The 18,488-nt window shown below is 44.0% G+C and overlaps 1 protein-coding gene across 1 annotated transcript in view; it reads left to right on the top strand.

The window, feature by feature from the left end:
- The window catches only part of ZNF608 (zinc finger protein 608), a 100,878-nt gene that overhangs the window by 29,399 nt on the left and 52,991 nt on the right, over positions 1-18,488 (top strand). The window contains exon 2 of the mRNA XM_065873681.1: positions 11,518-11,773. Coding sequence (XP_065729753.1) covers positions 11,518-11,773 — 256 coding nt within the window. The remainder of the gene's footprint in view (positions 1-11,517; positions 11,774-18,488) is intronic.

Raw genomic sequence — 18,488 nt, 5'->3', positions numbered from 1 at the left:
AGTCTGAAAAAGCATACTCAGAACGCCCACCGGTTTTGTGATAACAGCCTCCTGAAGTGAAGGGCTCATCATCATCTTGGCTGCCAGTGACACAGAGGTGGCGGTAGGAGCTGGCATTTGGGGATGAAATCTGGGTTCTCGCAGATCAAGTCATCTGATCTGCAGTCATGGTGGCTGCAGTCATGGTGTTGAGTCATTGTTTCTTCACCTGGATTGAAACGGAAGGTTCCAGAGAGGTATAGGGCCCACACCGTGGGGCTGCCAGCGGCTTTTAGGGTGAATTTAAGGGCTCGCTATTAAAAAGCTAGCAGTCTTGCTCTTCTGGTAGATGGCGGGGCGGGGCCCAAGCCAGCTTCCCCAAGGGTGGGCACTGTCTCCCCTTGACTGCTCTTCGGTGTTGGCCACCAGACCTCCGAGACCATGGTGACCTTGGACCCTCTCTTCTTTGGTTTTGGTCACTCAGCTCTCCCCTGGTTTGCTGTGACCTCAACAGACACGCTGCCTGCTCTCTTTCTGCCCCATCAGCGTTGGGGCCTGCAGGGTTCTGGCCCTTCTCTTCGTACTTCTCACATTTCCCCTGAGCCGTCTCGTCCTCTCTGCTGGCTTTACCACTCTCTCTCTGCCAGTGACTCCTCTCTAGTCTCGATAATTCTCTGGAGCTCCACACCGTTCTGTCCATCCGCGTGATAGACATCGCCCCTCCACCCTCCGCCCATCCTTCCCATCCCAGGGAATGACTCCCCGAGCCCCTGAAACAGAAACCTGGAACTGGTCCTCGAGCCTCCCCGCTTCCCCACCTTGCAGAGCATGGCCTCTCCCCCGACCCTCTCCACGGCCGCACCCTCTTCCGTGGGTGACTCTAGTAGCTTCCTAACTGCCCTCCTTTCCTCCAGTTTCAACCCCCTCACACAGCTTCCTTTTTACCACAGAAACTATCCATCCTCCCATGCCCCCACTTTCATATGCTCTCTGCTCTCTGCTAACTTGGCAGTCACCCCCCAAATTCTTATCCTGACCTGGGCTCTTCACGAGCTGTCTGTTTCTCCATCCTTAATGTTCCCTCTTTTTCCTGACCCCCTAAGCCCCTTAACCGACTGTGCCGTCCAGCATGGCTCAGTTCTGCCCACACATCCCGCCCTTCCCCAGGCTCAGTCCTGCAGTTCCTTCAGATCCACCTTGAACACTCCCTGCCCCACCCCTTGGTGCTCCCACAGTGCCCTGGGCCTGACTGACCACTGCAGCCCTGACCCTACACTGCTCTGCAGCCACTGTTGGTCTCCCCGGCATCCTTGGGGCCCCCTAGGGCTCACGGAACAATGCTTGGTACGTGGTGGCACTTGGCCACCAAGATGAGTGAACGACTTCCCCACTGGTGAGGGAGCTTTAATCAGCAGCCCTTGTAAAGAGGAGGACACAGGGTCAATACACCATCTCCCATCACACACACTAAGTCCCACGCAGTAACACGTTGGCTTGTTGATTTCAGGACCTCTGCACAAGGTGTTGAAATAGTCTCCATCACGTGCCTTCTCCCTTCTGCATTAGCATTTGTTTCCTTTTATTCTAAAGTGGAATGGCTTAGCATCTTTTTTATTAAAAACTAGTTTTTAAAAGAATTATGAAAGTAGTACATATTCATGTTAAAATTCATGCAAGCACAGAAGGCTGTAAAATGAAAATCGATCCCTCCCCATTGCCCCGCATTTTTTAATACGGATTAAGTTTCTAGAAGGATGCATAAGAAACTGTTAGAAGAGAGGATCTCCCTGGAGAATGACCTGTTGACTTTTAAAATCTGACTTTTCCTTCTCTTCTCAGGAGGGAAAACAGAATTCTGGGCCTGTGGGCAGCTTTTTTGTTGGGGTTTGGGAGGGTTCTGTGAGAAGAGAAGTTTAAAAGTTTCAGTAATGGTACAAAGCTTGGTAGAGGGCATGGCAGCCCTCACTGGGATAGCCTGTGGTCTCTTCTTTTGCTCCTGACCTTGCGAGGTAACTTACCTCTTAAGACTTTAGTTTCCTTAGTTTATAAAATCAGATGAGAAAGCCCACTCTTGCCTTTCGGTAGGGCTGAAATAAGAATGAACGTAAAAAAAACAAAAAAAATCTAAAAAAGGATAAAAAAAAAAATGAATGAATGTGAGTGTCTCCAGGGTGTCCTTGAAGACAGGTATGGAGGTGGCTGGGGGAGCTTCGTGATTTTCTTTCGTTCTGTAATCTTCCATCTCTGTGATGAACTATGGAGAGCTTTACTTAGTTGTTTGATATGAAATTAAAATTTCAAAGCTTGCATTAAGAGAGTGATGGCTGTTTTGAATCAGTGTTTGGAAGTTATGGAAGGATGAGGGATAAGATGTTGATGCTGAATGAGCATCTTCGACCTGAATTTATGTGAGCAGCGTTTAGGTTTTGCAGGGAGGGAATGGTACCAAGATAGTATGCTGGGCAGGATGTCACAGCTGCCTCCTTCCGTGGTTGGCCCACCCTGCTGTGGAAAGCGGGGCTTTGACCCTTTCCAAAGTGCAATCTTCGTTCCCATAAGGTGCGACTCCGGCACTTCCTTGTTTGAACTTGTTATGACCAGCAGGTATTGTGTCCATAATTTAAATGTCTAAAATATTCGTCGAAAATATTCCTTTTAGGTGGTTGCAGGTGAGATTCTCTACTGTAAAGAAGAGAAGTGCTGTTAGTTGAGAGGATTAGGAATAAGGTGATTTTTCTTTTTTTCCCCAAACAGCCTTTTCTTTCGTTCTTTTCCCTTCCTTTTTCCCTTCTTTAAATCATATCTGTATCCAGAGGTGGTTGAGGATGATAGGCCTCCAACCTTTCCCTAATTTCAAGGGGAAATTGGGGTCATGCAAAGACAGGCAGTACACTGATGGCCAGTATCTACGAATACTGGCCAGTATTCCAGTAGTCGGGATACCCAGTAGTCAGGGATTTTGAAATTGATTTCCTTGCTGATACAGGTGCACCCACGTGAAGCAAAATGCAGAGTTAAAAGTTCAGAGTTTTACCTCTGGGCCTCCTTTTTTAAAAGTTTCACTGTTAGGATTGGGGGCCAGATCTAATTGAAAGAAATGGGATTTGTGTGAAACTCTTCAGGAGTTTAACTTTATACAAAGTAAAGAGACTTGTGAAAAGGCTTAATCCAAGAAGACAGACTTTTTAAAATAGCTTTTACCACTGCCTCCTTTCTTTGTGTGTGTGTGTGCGTGTGTGTGTGTGTTTAAGTGTCTTTGGAAATAGGCAGGATGTGAGGAAATCAGAGAACCCTTATGAACAAGATAGGAAAACACTGATCCTTTCCTGCTGTTTAAAACGTGCCCAGCTTGCTGAGCAGTGGAAGATGTCACCGACACTTTTAAAACAGGTGAAGGATCTGTCGCTCTGCAATAGGACAGATTTTTTTTTTTTTTTTTGGCAAAGAACACAAATGAGGCTAAGTGTGTGACAACTGCTGTGGAAAGTGCCTGAGGCTGCGTCCCCATGTCCCCTCCACTGGCAGCACTTTCCTGTGGAACTCAGCACAGCTGATGGAGGGCCTTCTGGGGGAGAATTTGGTTTGGCTTCAAAACAGCAATCAAAGAACTTAAGACACTGAGTCTGGAGTAGTTGAATTACGCTGTCTTTTCCATACTCAGTACCTTCTCTTTTGCTTTGAAAAATTGTCATGGCTAGAGAATGAAGTTAAGGATCGTCACTGTGGTTTAAAATATATTTTACACCTGTGGCTGGCCCGTGTGTGCCTCTGCCTTGTGACCTACACGTATGGAGTCACTTCTGGAGTGACACGCTAATAGTCAGTGACCTTCCCTTGACCACCACCCCCGAGCAGCGCCACAGAGACCCTGGGTTGGCATTCTGCGATTTCAGCGTGGCTGGGGTCCTGGTTGGAAAGAAAGCATCCATCCGTCTTGGCCCCCTGGGCCAGAGCCCTGTTTCAGCCCCAGGCTGAGTCCTACCCGTTCAACGGAGAAGCTTTTAAAAGCACTTGAACAGCTAAAAAGTACTTTGGCTTTTTATTTGGGGCGGTCTCTGGTCTTTATACCTGCGGATGAGAAAATGAAAATAATGGTATGATTCCTAGTCATTGAACATAGCTGTTGCTTTTGGAGTCGGATGATTTAAAACAATAACAACAGCAAAACAAAACCTGAAGCAGCCGAATAGCACAGGGAGATCAGCTGGGTGCTTTGTGACCACCTAGAGGGGTGGGATAGGGAGGGAGGGTGGGAGGGAGACGCAAGAGGGAGGGGTTATCGGGATATATGTATATGTATAGCTGATGCATTTTGTTATACAGCAGAAACTAACACACCATTGGAAAGCAATTATACTCCAATAAAGATGTGTAAAAGCAAAACAAAACCAAACCTGAGCTTTGGTTTCCGTGAGGTTTTTAGTTGACGTTTCTGGAGGGATGGCAGTATTTGCTTGGACACAACGAGGTGCACCATTCTGAACTAGGTGTTGAGAAAAGTGAGCAGATGCGTGCCTTCTAACATGCAGAAAAGGGTCAGAAATTACCTGGGGAGGTAGGTTTCAAACGTCTTGTGTTCTCTTTTACAATGAGAAGAGTTTCTTTTGCCGTTTGACCAATGTGGGTTCAAATTCTGGCTCAGCCACTGACCCTAAGTTACCTTTTTTTTTTTTTTTTTTTTAATGCGTTACGCGGGCCTCTCACTGTCGTGGCCTCTCCCGTTGCGGAGGACAGGCTCCGGACGCGCAGGCTCAGCGGCCATGGCTCACGGGCCCAGCCGCTCCGCGGCATGTGGGATCCTCCCAGACCGGGGCACGAACCCGTGTCCCCTGCATCGGCAGGCGGACTCTCAACCACTGCGCCACCAGGGAAGCCCCTAAGTTACCTTTTAAGTTTAAGTTTCTTATTCCTCATCTGTAAAGTACTTTCAGTCATAGCCTGTGAGGACTGAATGGGAGAATGCCCAGTATAATCCCTCCTGTGTTATATGTGTTAAACAGTAGCTACTGATGTCATTAGTGGTTTTACAAGAAAGCCCATGGACTTGGAAATCAGAGAGGTTTGGCCTTGAATTTCAGCTCTTTGGGTAAGTTGCCCATCCTCCGAGATCTTCAATTTCTGCTTCTATAAAATGGGGACATAATGAGTGTCAAAGGAGATAGACAACATATGGGGGCCTGGTGCACAGTCGGCCCTTAGTAAGAGTTTGCCCCTGTTGTGTGGCGGCAAGTTGTAGAGCGTGTGTTGCCCTGATCACAGTTCTAGACGGAAAAGTCTTCACTACATGTAGGAAAGATAGGAATGACAGAAATACAACTGTTGCAGTTGTGTCTGACATGGATGGAAATTTACCTTTGACGAATCCTTTTGGGGAAAATATCGGTGCTTAAGGAAACCATTTTTTAAGCTCCCTTGCTCTACTCACGAAGCAGTGATGTCGGGCAGAAAGGGTAGTTAAAATGCAAAGTGATAGACTGCGCCAGTGGTCACCTTTAAAGAGCTGTGATTTCCCCTACACGAAGTGCAGTCTCTGTCTGATGCTTTTTAAATTAAAGAGGTGACTGTGGGCAATCTCATAAAACAGCCAAATACCAGGATATGGAGGAAATGTGAGCATTAAGTAATTGTGCCCTGGCGTGCTCATAGAAGGTAAAAACACTGACTCGGAGCAAAATAATAAGACACCACTCCCGCTCTGGTTGTTGGTGACCTGAGAATCCCAGGATTGAGGGGTTAAGAGCAAGATGAGCATGGAGATTTGTGGCAACAGATGGCAGAAACCTGGGCAGGCTCCCCAGTGGGGGTTCAGACCTGCCACGGGGTGTGGGAGGGAATCTTTCCTTGAGGCTTGCCCATCTCCAGGCTGTGAACTTCCTTCCCCTCTGCCTGGCAGCGCTAGCCCTCCCCACAGCAGAGCCACCTGACTGTCCCTTTGTTGGGTCTGAGTGGAGCCAGAGTGCCCTGGTGACCCCTCCTCACTTGCTGTCAGTTTGTGGGTCCTGGAAACCCATCACCAGCTGCCACAGTCCGTGCTCGCGTGATGCAAAGCTGCTGCCACTCACGCTCCAGCTTTGCAGCCTTCCTTGCTCATAGGCACTCAGGAAGCTCTTGAAATAAGGTGAACAGAGAAAATATTGCCAGAATCTCTCTGCAGAATTTTTCCCCCCAGTCCTCTGATTACACACCCTAAGTGCCGCTATCTGTGTAAATAACCTTTTCTTCCTCGCCTCCCTCTCCCCTCTCTGCTCCCCTACTCCCATACTCTTAGGCTCTCTCGAGTGATAAATAGCCGGGCTACTGCTCAGCGTGCACCAACACCTGGGAATAATCATGCAAAAATAACAGTGAGAGACTGCCGCGCGTCTGTTCTTGACATTAACTTTCCTCAGTTTGACAGGCTGCCACCACCAGCTGTTAGACTTACGGGTCTGTCTTTTTTTTTTTTTTTTTTTTTCCCACTGGAGATGGCTGCTTTCCTGCTTTCCTCTTTTGGGCTCTAGCAGGTTCCATCAGTGTCCCCTCAAGATAACAGAAAAGAGCTCTGACAAAGGAACTATCGCTAAAGCCGGCCAGTTCTCTCTTCTATTCCATTTATTCGTATTATTTGACTAATAATTCCCCATCAATGTTTAAATAGAATATCTGATGATTACTATTTTAGGGTACTTCCCTCCAGAAACGTAGCTGTAACTGCCTCTCTTGAATTGCTTTTGAACGTAGCAAATCCTAGCATTTGGCTTTAAAGGGCCAAACCACCTACTGTTTTCTTTTCAGTTCAGGGCTCAAGTATATTTGTAATAATAATAATCATATTGACAATGGCAATAGCTTTTATTTATTGAGGGCTGTTCCGTACTGGGCCCTGGGCTCATGTTGTTTGAATGAGCTCAGGTAGTAGTCACCTTACCAGCCAAGTGTTATTTCCATTTTACAGATGAAGCCACTGAGTCCCAGACAGATCAAGCAACTTGCCAAGGGTTCTTAGAGGTTGAGATGGATTCCATATCCAGAGACTGATCCCTGCCCCGCTCTGTCTTCTTCATGCTGTTTTTTGTGCTCAGGCCACCATGGACAGCCCCTTGGATGAGGTTCTGCAGCGACACTTGTAATTTTGCTGGATTTGTATGTTGATTACTGCTACAGTCTTGCCCACTCTTGCTTTGCTAGCGGCGCCTGGCACACAGCAGGTGTGTTAGTAATTATTTATTGGGTGGACATGTGATCGAGTTGAGGTGAATAAAAGGAGACTTTGGGGAGAGCAGTGCACAAAAAAAGAGGTACAGCTAGAGACGAGTAGAAGGAGATTTTCTAGAAGTGTAGGACTCATCGGGGCCTGCTATAAAGTGGGGTTGGATTAAGCCGGTGGACGGCTGCCAGATGCCAGTGTATGAAAGGAGCAGTATTTCCTCAGGCTGAGCTTCTCAGGGTTAAGCCCTTTTTCTTATACTTTTAACACACTTTAACCGCCCTTGACCATGCATTTGGAGAGGATTATAGATTTATGTTAAACATAGTAGGATATAAAAAGGAGCTTTGTAAAAGTGGATGCAGGGTTAGAGAATTGTAATATCAGACCAGGGACTTGCTCTCTTCTCTTTCAAAGTCATTGTTTACTGAGCTAAGCACTATGCACTGGGCATGAATTATCTCATTGCCGTCTTCACCACGACCCTGTGCAGGTTATTGTTATTCTTATTCCCATTTCTTAGGTCCAGACACTGAGCCTTAGAGTAGCCAGGTCATTTGCTCAGGGTCCCATGCAAGCAAGTACCACCAAGGTCAGGATTTGAATCCAGCACAACCCGAGGTTTATCACTACCCAAGTCCAAGTGTATGTTGCTTCCTCCCCAGACTCCCGAATGGGAACTGTTGCTGCTCTCTGTCTTAAGGAGCCTCATTGGGTGAAGAAATTACGTTTCAGTGTATGATCAGTGAGTGACTGAGAAATCAGGGTGCAGTGGAGTTGACCTTTTGTATAGGGCAACAGTAACTGTTGAAGATCTTTCAAAATCCTGCGTTACGTATGGTGTCACGTGTCTGTGTATTAGCTACCATGAGATACACAAGAGAACCAAAACCTTTTTGAGGGAAACTTCTCCCACTGGGGGTGTTAGCTGGTAGGAAGAAATGGCCACACTCTGAATTATTTCCCTTTCACCCCTCTTTTGTCTCTAGTGTTAGTGTACGTTGAACCCGTTCTGTGAAGGTCCTGCTTGGAGGATGCGGCTCTTTTATGCTCACCTGGGCTGCCCCTAGAGATGCTTAATTGCCCTTGCACACAAACAGATATGGGCCGCGGTTTTGTCTACAATGAGTACGTTGGGTTAGATGACCTTCTACCGCCAACGTTCTGCGGTCGTCTCAGAAAAGCTGGAAACGCCAACTCACTGCTTGTGCCTGGGTAGGTCACTGCAGGCTGAGGGAAGCTCAGGCCTGTCAGTTGATGCCACGAGGAAGGTGGGCCCAGCATAGCACGTGAGCCGATTATTATGTTACGAGATAGTGGAAATTCAGACTTTTCCCTAATTTTTTGTGTTGGTCAACAAGTGAAAAGGTTTTTAAAAGTAACATACCTGCCAAATAAAACCTGCCTCTGGGAGTAGCTATCATTCCCCACCCCTTTTCCAGTTGCTGAGCACTGGGGGAGAGGGACCCCCAGTAGACCACGTGGGAGGTCTTTGTTCTCCACTCTAAATCCTGAAATCTCAAGGGAGAAAAGTTCCCTTTTCCACTCTCACTGATGATGGGTACCTGTGGGAATGGGAGTTTTGAGCTACATGGAGGAAGTGGGTACAGTGGAAAAACTAAGAGAAATTCACTCGTGCAAGTCAAAGAGTTGAACCTTTAAAACTATATTACCTATTGAGTTCTCCTATCAAGTTTAGGAGTTTTAGACTATTACCACATTGGGGGGCTGTTTATGGTTAAGTTCATATTTATAGTCAAACTTCTCTGAACCTTACTTTTCTCATTTTAAAACAAGCATGCACAGGGCTCCAAGGTCCCTTCTTTAAATGTCATCAGCTGAACTGTTTTCACTGCATTTGAATTGTGTTAATGGAAATAAGTACAGTTAACTTGCTGGTAGGCCCAGGATACCATGGCCTCTCCCCTCAAGCTTCTAGATTCTTTAGAAGCTTCATCTTTGAAATTACATAAATATCCCAAATAGGTATGTGAGCGTATCTCTATACAAATACATTCATGAGCAGTTATACTGAAATAGGGGTTTGGTCCAGAAATTCTGTTGTGAGAGGATTCGTCATCACTCTTAGGAGGCCAAAGAACACATTTTCCAGTTGAGGAACATGGGCCTCGGTGAGGTTAAATGACTCTCCCAAGTCACAAGCTTAATTAATGTGGGAGGTGGGGCCAAAGTCCCGGTGTCAGCACACCCCGTCCCTATGACTTCTGTTGTACGTGTTGCCCCAGGGTGTCCTGAAATTCAGAATTAGAGAGTTGATACTGAGACTCCTCACCTCATTCATTTTATTCCATTTTCTTGTCTATCTAACTGAAGCTATATTTGTTCTCTTGGAATTAATGTACGCTGTCGATCGAGGACATAAAGGATATCTTGAGAATATTGTTCCATTTTGTCTTTTCAGTTTACATGTGTAGCACCAAATTACAGTTGACAACTAACTATACAGATTAAGAGGTTGTTGGGAATCACGTGCAAAAGTCTAGTGGTTTATAATTTTCCTTGGTCTTTTTTTTTCTTTTTTAAATTCTAGAAAGTGATTTCAATCTCACGCAATCCTTTAGTTGTAATAAAGACTACAAGGTTGCATTGGCTTCCCCTGTCCTCCTTAAATTTTCTTCCTCAGAACCCCTTTCTTCATTTGTCAGCTCGGTTTTAAAATAGGAACTATCAGTGTGAACTTTGATCCATGTTAAGCTGCATTTACACAAAAGCATAAATCACCAGATCTGGGGTTTGGGGCTGTTAAATGCTTTCCTTTCTTGGGCTCTGTGATCAAGAAGGGAGAACAATAAAAAAGCATGGGGCAAAAGGAGTTTTATGGCGGCTTCGAGAGCAGGAAATTAAGTTTCTTTAGTGTGCAGTTGGATGAAGGGCTGTTCTATTGCATCTTGGATCACTCGGGCACGTGAACGTTGCTGTATCATTTTAGTGAAATGCAAACTGTAGAAATAGTTCCTACAGTCATATGAACAAGGAGCCCACACAGATGACTGCTTCAGCTGTTTATCTAGGAGCACATTTCCTCATATGACTTCTCTTGAAATACACTCTTTTTGTGTGTGTGGTTTTTTTTTTTTTTTGACGAACAAAGACTATATAATATTATGTCTGTAGCCAAATGTTGATTTCTTACAAACGTTAACTGAGAATATATAAACAGACTAAGATGGCATTTTACCAGAACAACCTTCTCTGTGTCCTTTTTACACATCTAATTTGTTAGCCCAACTGATAAAACGCATACGGTATCATCTCTTGTGTGTAGGTGGTGTCTCTGTGCAGCCTGAGGACATAGGTGATGTGGAATCCTGGCGCAGACGTGCTGTGTGTTTGGCTCTTTCACATTTGTTAACCTGTCAGCAGGGCCAAAGCTATTCCGTAGCAGTCACAACAATGGTTAAAATGGGCGGAAGGAATGAATGAGTCTGTTGACCGTCTACCTACTTAGTACATGCATAGTCTTTGGTTTCCTTATGGCCTGACTCCTAAACTTTTTGTGGTGAAGGACCCCTTTGCTTGCTCTCCTCAGGATCGGGGTGCAAAGGAGTTATTGTACCACAAGATCTTGTTTTGGCTGTCTCTTTTCAGACATAGAGAGGGCTGCTGAGTCTTGGTCCAAACTCATCAGGAATCTTTGTTGAACCACTAAAAGATTTGTGCATTGGAGAAACTCAGATTCTGTTGAGCACACGTATTTATTTCTCCATTTATCTGAATTCTGCCAAACTTTGCAGTAGAACACTTAGTTAAAAGTAGATGCTTAATACATGCTAATAATATCCAGTTTCTGTGTTTCAGTGTGTGTAATCAAATTTATATCTTTTATATATTTGGCAGAGTAATCTACTTTAGTAGTGATTTAATTCATTATGGTTTATAAAATACTTTGAAAACAATTTTAGTCCATCTCCTGTACTTGAATGGCCACTGATGCCTATATGGGTATTTATGAGAGTTTCTCCTTTGGAAAATACTGCAGTGTTGAAAACACGATTTCACGACAAGTGGGAAATAGTCTTCCTTTGGCAAAGCATATTTCATTCACATCTGTGGAGGCTGAGGGTTGTTAATTGGTGAATTTAGAAGGACCTTGAAGGCCTGTCTATAGCACAGGAAGCTAGAGCTCCAGTGTTTACCTTGTGTGTCATGAAAAACGAAAATGCTTATTTCTATTCTGCTTTGTATTTTGGCACCATTAAAACACTCAAAGCGTATTATAATTGCAAATGGAATTTGGAATGGTGATGTATTCTGGAAGTGATGTAAACAGATTGCATTGAAAAGAGCTCCGAGCATTCAGCACCACTGCAGTAAGCCTGTCTGTCTTTCAGGTTGACCCCCTGTTTACAGTGCCAGCACCACCGCCGCCGATTTCCAGCAGTCTCACGCCTCAGATTCTGCCCTCCTACTTTTCCCCATCTTCATCCAATATTGCAGCACCGGTTGAACAGCTTTTGGTTCGGACTCGTTCCGTGGGTGTCAATACGTGTGAAGTTGGAGTAGTGACAGAGCCAGAGTGTCTTGGGCCCTGTGAACCCGGGACCAGTGTGAATTTGGAAGGGATCGTGTGGCATGAAACAGAAGAAGGTAAATACAATTTATTTTTCATCTATTTTCCCATGCCCTCTTCCTCATGATGTATGTGTGTCCCACCTGTAAGGGGAATTTGCTGTGTGGTGTTCAGAGAGGACAGAAAAGTGGTTTCTATGCTCTCTCGATTTTTGTTGAAATAAGAGCTATGTTTCTCTTTTTGTTCGTGGCTGCTCTTACATTCACGAGCAATCTGGTGTCCCTCAAAGTGGTTTTCCGCTTTAAGCGCTAACTTGGAAGGCCTGTGAGAAGCAGGGCGAAGGTTACCCTTTCTCCTAGGAGGTGTCATGGAAATCAGAATGGGACATAGATCTCAAGTTCATTTCCTTCTTGGTTTGCTAACAGATCTGTCTCCGTGTGGGTGTCGTCGTGTTGTTGAGGCTTGTATTTTCCCTTCTGAATCGACACAGGGTTCCTGCATTTAGCAGGGGCCATTGCTGTCATGTGACCGTGGCTGGTTGTGCTGAGAGCTAATGAAACCAAGGTCAAAGGCCTAAGCCCCATTTGAGCCAGTCAGTTCTTTTCTGTGGCTGGAAACATAGCACCTTCCCGGCCCTTAACCCAGCAAGCCCTCTGGCAAGTGCTATTCGTTAGTCATAAGAGAACCCAAGGTGCAAGAGAAATGGATCAGGGTGAATGTCTCATTGCTACTGGAAATACACATCAGGTGTATGTCGTACTGACAGTGGATCCAGACCATGGTTGGCCACATCTCACATCTCATATGATCATCAAGTAGAGCGTGTTTCAGATGGCCAGTGTCCTTGACAGAGGCCAACAGATAATTAGAGACTGAATATCAAGGAGAGAGCTGCATTGCTCCACGGGGGGAGTGAGTAGAGGAGAGCACATAAGGAGGAAGCATGCCCCAGGGTACACCAGGGGACCAAAGGAAAATAAAAAACACGGGGGAAACATGTTTTCCTCTGAGCTGGATTGGTCAAGGATAAGGAGATGACTGTTGTCAATATCATGGTCTTTCCGGAGAGGAGTTCAGAGCAAAGATAAGGGTAATAAGGATCTGAGACACAAAATCGTTGTTCAGGTTCCTCTGTATCAAGGGGAAAAATTGAAGGCTGAAACTCAAAGGAGAGGAAGTAAAATATATGCTAAAGAGGCCGAGTTGATGGGAAAGGAGAATATATTGGGGGGAATTGTTGGGGGAGAAATGGTTGGGAGAAAATAGTTAAGAACAGTGACAGACTAGGGAATGAGAATAAAAATGAAGACTGAAAATCAGGTGACAGGTATAAGCATAGTAGTCAGAAGGTAGAAAACAGCCCAAGCTGTTTCAAGATAGGAAAAAAAAAAACTTAAGGGGAAAATATTTGAATTCTATATATTACATTGAATGTACTCTTCTTGTAGGATGGATTTGGTAATTAGATTAAAAATTTTTGTGGATAGCATCAGTAAGGAAAAAGCAAGATTGAATTATGTAAGAAGTGACCAGAGAAAGGGAATGAAAGCAGTAGATACGGGAAGCTCTCTTATCTGCTCAAATAGAACTGAGCAACAGTTAAAATTTACTCTTGGTTTTAGAAATTTGGGGATTTTGGGGCTCCTCCCTCTTTGTACTTTTAACTGGAAAGCCATTTAAAACAGAACTACACAACCACATTGGGAGGAATTGATGTCAGAGGAGTGGGACTTAAACCTCTCCTGTCTTGCTTGCCTGTTTAGACCCTGTTCAGTGCAAGGGGTCCATGCGGGGAGACGGCTTCTCCCTCATTGCCCGTGGGTTGTACACAGTGCATCTTCCCTTAGATTTTCCCTAGAGCAGAAGTGGTGGATAAGAGCTTCAGACTGGCATCTTGGAGAGAAAAGTATAGAAAAGGCATCAAGGCATTAATAAGGTTAATTAGTAGAGGTGACTTTCAGGAACAAAAAGATTTGGAAAGAGTAAGGGTTAATTCCCATCAACTTGAAAATCAGATTTTCTTGTAACTTGAATAATTGACTCCTTAGGGTGGAACACTGTCTTCCCTTTCCTAGATATGACTTGGTGCCCACCTGTATAAGGCTTGTCATGATTTTATTTATTCCAGCATGTGATAGGACAGGTTCCCGCAGTGTGACTTTCGACCTTCCTGCATGGTAGATGTTGTAAAATTAAATTAAAAATCCAGAAAGCTTGTCGCTCTGGAACAGCTCTAAGGCTTGCGTTATTTTTCACTGTGCTTAGGAGTCTGCTGGGTTTTGCCTTTTAACCTTGGCCTCTAATAAAAGATGAGATTATTTAGGGGGGAAAAAAATCTGTGTTTAAAAACTATAGCAGTACATGAGTTGATCAGGAATTCTGATACTCTGGGCATGTGCTTAAAGAGCTTTCATCATCATTAATGTTTAGGAGTGATGTACATAAGCCCTCCCCGTTTTCTTCCTGTTCTCTGAAAATCCGTCTCCGAAGTCTGATGTAACTGCTCTGATGCACTGTGATCCATGCGTCCCCGTGGGTGGCTTCCCTTGATTCATATGGCAGACCAGTTGCTTTAGAAGCTTTTGAGGCACAGCAGTGGAGCCCTCAGCAGCTCCAGCCTCCTTTGAATTGCCTCACATTTTCTAGGATTTGGAGTGTGTGGATATTTACTGTGGTGACAAGTAGGAGATGGAGCTGTTAATAGAGTTATTCTTGCTGAATAAACTAAACTTCTGACCTCCGTAGAATTTAAGAACTCGCCTTAGTAGAGGCCTGGGTCATTAGATGTGTGTTTAATGTGTAACCATTTTCAAGAGCATTCCGTTTGCATTTTTTTTCGGTACAGTGTGTTTAAAGCTCTTGTACCGATTTAAAAATTAAACCCACTTGACCATTAATTTTTCCCTTTCGGGAAAAACAAAGAGAGAAACAGAACAAACACATTTGGAGCCACTTATTTGGCAGAGCTAAAAAAAAGATGGATTTGGGGGGAAGTGAAGGGAAAGTAAGCTGTGGCTGTTTCTAGTATAAGTTTTCCCTAACAAAGAGCATTTGTAAAACTGTCAGTTGCCTTTGACTAACGTCCTATAGATTGAGTTGAATAAAATCTCTTCCTTGGTATTTTCGTTTTGAAGATATTGTATAACTGGTAGTGTTTTTCACAGACCCAATTTATGTGTATTCACGCATATGTGAAGCTTGTGTGTGTATGTGTGTGTGTGTGTGTGTGTGTGTGTGTGTCTTAAGATCCTAGAAGTCTTAAAAGCTCCTATCTGCAGTCTTTGGGGGAATATTGAGTGTACTTGTGATTTCGTTAGAAGGTGGTAGGAACAGCAGAACTGGAATACGAAATCCCCACTAGGTACCTAATTGTTTCTTATGCTTGGAATTCCTCATTTGAGGAGTGTTCTTTTAATCACACTTTCCCACTTGTATTACCGCCAGCCCATAAAGTCCTGGTTGCCTAAGAACCAAACTACGCTTCGGAATAAAGTGTTAGGAGAGAAGTTCCCTCTGGAAATAATTAGTGGGTTTCAGATCATGCTTAATAGTAGAGCAAAACTATTACTGCATTTGGATATATAGTTATTCTACTCTGATCTTTCTTCTTTAAGGTGAATGCATAGGCGCAATGACGTATTGTACAAAATTACTTGCAGATGTTAGAAGGAATTTCCTTAGCATTTCATTCCTGGCATTTGGGACACACATGCCAGTGTATAGTTATTTGTTTGAAAATTTGCTCTTTTGGGGAGGGAAAAACAGAAAGAAAACATGGTGTATACAGCAATGTATGTGAATACCTATGTGTTGAACTTGGCTTTTTAGCTTTCGAGAATGTGTTTTCCTTTTGATTCTTGAATCCTGTTTCTTACTGGTTTTTTTTTTTTTTTTGCCCACCCTGAGAACATACTTGTTTTGGTTGGGTCCATTATTCATTGTTATGACTTTGTTGTTTACCACAGCTCTGCCATTCTGTCCTTAGGCAAAGCCACCGAAGAAAAGGAAGTGAGAGAAAGAAAATCGGTGTTTGCCGGTGATAGTGATGTTCTTTTAAACATCTGTAGGTTAGAGATGACTGGTCCTCCACTTTGTGCCTGTGAATCACTTGGAGAGCTTTTAAACCATGCTGATGCCCAGGCACCATTCCCAGGTATCTCCATGGTCTGGGCTGGCATCTTGGTCTGGTTTGGTGACCTGCCATTGGTGTTTTTTTCATATGTCCCCAGGGGCTTCTAATGTTCAAACAAGGATGAGAACCATTGTCTCAGGGGAAAGAGGGGATGTCCTGGCCTTTGCAAGCTGCTCAACTTTTTCCCTTTAAGGAAGTCACGTGTATTATTGTCTCATTTTCTCAGGTATGACATGGACAGAGACACCTGCCATGTTTACCTTACAGGGTAGATAATGTCTGTCAAGATGCTGTGGTGTGACAGGTGAGCATAGCTGTTTAATGACTGTGCTAATGAGAAAGAGGGTTCAGCTTTGATGCTGAACATGAACTCCACATAGGTTTTGAGGGGTTTAATGCACAACTAACTGGTGTACCGCTCGTCCTAATTTATTATTAGTACGGTGGGGTGGACCTTAGTTTGTTTCTCCAGTGAGCCAGACACTGTAACTTCGTCTCTGAGTGGTCTGCTGAGTTATTTTTGAAATAGTTCAGAAACTCAGAGTATTAAGGAAAGTTGATAAAAGTAGCAAATAAAAGATTGTACTCAGAAAACATTGAGAGTTTTCAGAGGGGTCGATGGGAGTACAAATGATGACTTATGAGAAAACACCTAGCGTGAGAGGAAGAATGCTTGTTTATGTCAGGTCCTTCAACTGATGTTCTGTGTGTTTTCTGAGGAAAGAAAAGGGATCTTGAGAATTCATGTTTGGATTAGAGAAGTAAATGATTTTTAAACCGTCAGAGATGTTCTTAAATTCTTCTGCTTTTTCTGCATCTCCAAAGTCATAAAGAGGATAGTGTTTAACTGTGCAGTAGGGGGGGTTTCAAGCTAATTCATTAAAAAGCAAATGATCCTACGTAATTGACGACCGATCTAATATTTGGTATTGGTATTCCTATTCTGCAGTACTTACTTACCAATCTTTTTGAAAAGAGAACGTTCTTTTTAAATCTTGATTCCAGAGATTAACTATTAATCCAAGCTTACTTTGTATTTTTAGTAACTGAGCATGGAGTTGGTGGAGTACTTTAATGATTGAAACACTACTGTTTGTCGAGGTAGTTCCCAGTGACCTTATAAGTTCAGCTTTGACTCACAAGGGGAATAAGATGCCCACTTTCACTTCTGCATTTCATTACCTGCCATACCAGTGATGATTACAACTGTGCAGTGATGGGGAACTTTAAGATGGCTGGTGGGCAGGCTCCCTACCAGTACTGTGCTCAGTGGAGATAAACCAGCCCCTAGGATGTGAGCTTGGCAGGTGAACATAGTTGTTTAATCACTGAGCTAATGAGAAAAAGGGTCCAGCCTTGATCCTCAGCATAAACTCCACAGAGGTTTTGAGGGGCTGAAAGAACTACTAGTTACTTCCACTCTGTGTATCGTGCTGGGCGTGCTTGCTCCCCCGTCACCTTCCCGGGCCATGTTGCAGTGGTGGTTGCTGATGAAAGTACGGATTGTTTCTTGAAATTCATCACCATTGGTGGAAGAGCAGTTCAAAGGATGCCCCTTCCGCAGCGTACAAGTGCTACTCATTTTCACCTGCAAAACGCAGCCCAAATAGAAAATCAGATCCATATGTTTGCGGGACCGTATGCCAGCTTAATTACCTCTGATTATTCTGTGTACAACGGTGAAAATTTTTTTAATAAAAATTGGTTTGATGATGTATATTATAAACAACTACAAAGCTCGTATCACAATTTGTTTTTAAAGAGTACTGAAACTAATGTTAGCAGCTTCATAGAAAAATACAGAAGGTAAAAATGGAGGCGAGGTCTTCACATAGTAGACGCTCGATAAAGATGTGTTGACTGAAGGAGACAGGAAGGGAGGAGGGAAGCATTGTCTGGGCCATTTTCCTGAGTTTTGCTTTATGGCTTCTTGGACCTGTTTTATGCTTTTCTGATGAGGTAACGTGGCCAAAATCTGGATATGATGAGTGATTGTGCCTTGCTGGAAAGCCATAACACAGACAGTCACTTCACCTCTTGTTATTGTGAAAAATAACCTGCTATCAGGTAGGATTCAGCTTCATGTTTTTGGATCAAACATTTGTTCTCTTGTGTTATTTGTATATGTATTTTGGTGGTGACATTAGGTGTTAAGTAATGAGGTGGTGAGTTTCAAACTCACTGTATTAAAGGCTTTTTGTTTCCCCTTTTGGTTGGTTGATATTGCAGCTAAATATAGTCCTGTATGTGAATACAGAATGTAAAACATTTTAAACTAAACTTTCCTTCGAGCTAAGGTATATATAGTGAAAGATTTAAGAAGTTGTCTTGTAAGATTTGTGGCTGTGTGGTATTGTCCTGTGTGCTTGTTTATCTTTTCCCTGTAAAGGAGTTGGTAAAATAATCTGTCTTAGTATTATAGTGACTCGGAACTGAAGATACTATTTTCTAATTACAAAATTCACACAGTCTCATGGGTTGCAAAGAATAGCTGTTGGCCCATCTGGATTAAAATATGAATTAAAATATTCCATTGGGGCTTCCCTGGTGGCGCAGTGGTTGAGAGTCCGCCTGCCGATGCGGGGGACACGGGCTCGTGCCCCGGTCCGGGAAGATCCCACATGCCGCGGAGCCGCTGGGCCCGTGAGCCGTGGCCGCTG

The sequence above is a fragment of the Phocoena phocoena genome, chromosome 3 (assembly GCF_963924675.1).
Source record: "Phocoena phocoena chromosome 3, mPhoPho1.1, whole genome shotgun sequence".
Taxonomy (NCBI): domain Eukaryota; kingdom Metazoa; phylum Chordata; class Mammalia; order Artiodactyla; family Phocoenidae; genus Phocoena; species Phocoena phocoena.
The sequence above is the reverse complement of the archived record's forward strand: the minus strand, read 5'-3'. Positions and strand labels throughout refer to the sequence as shown.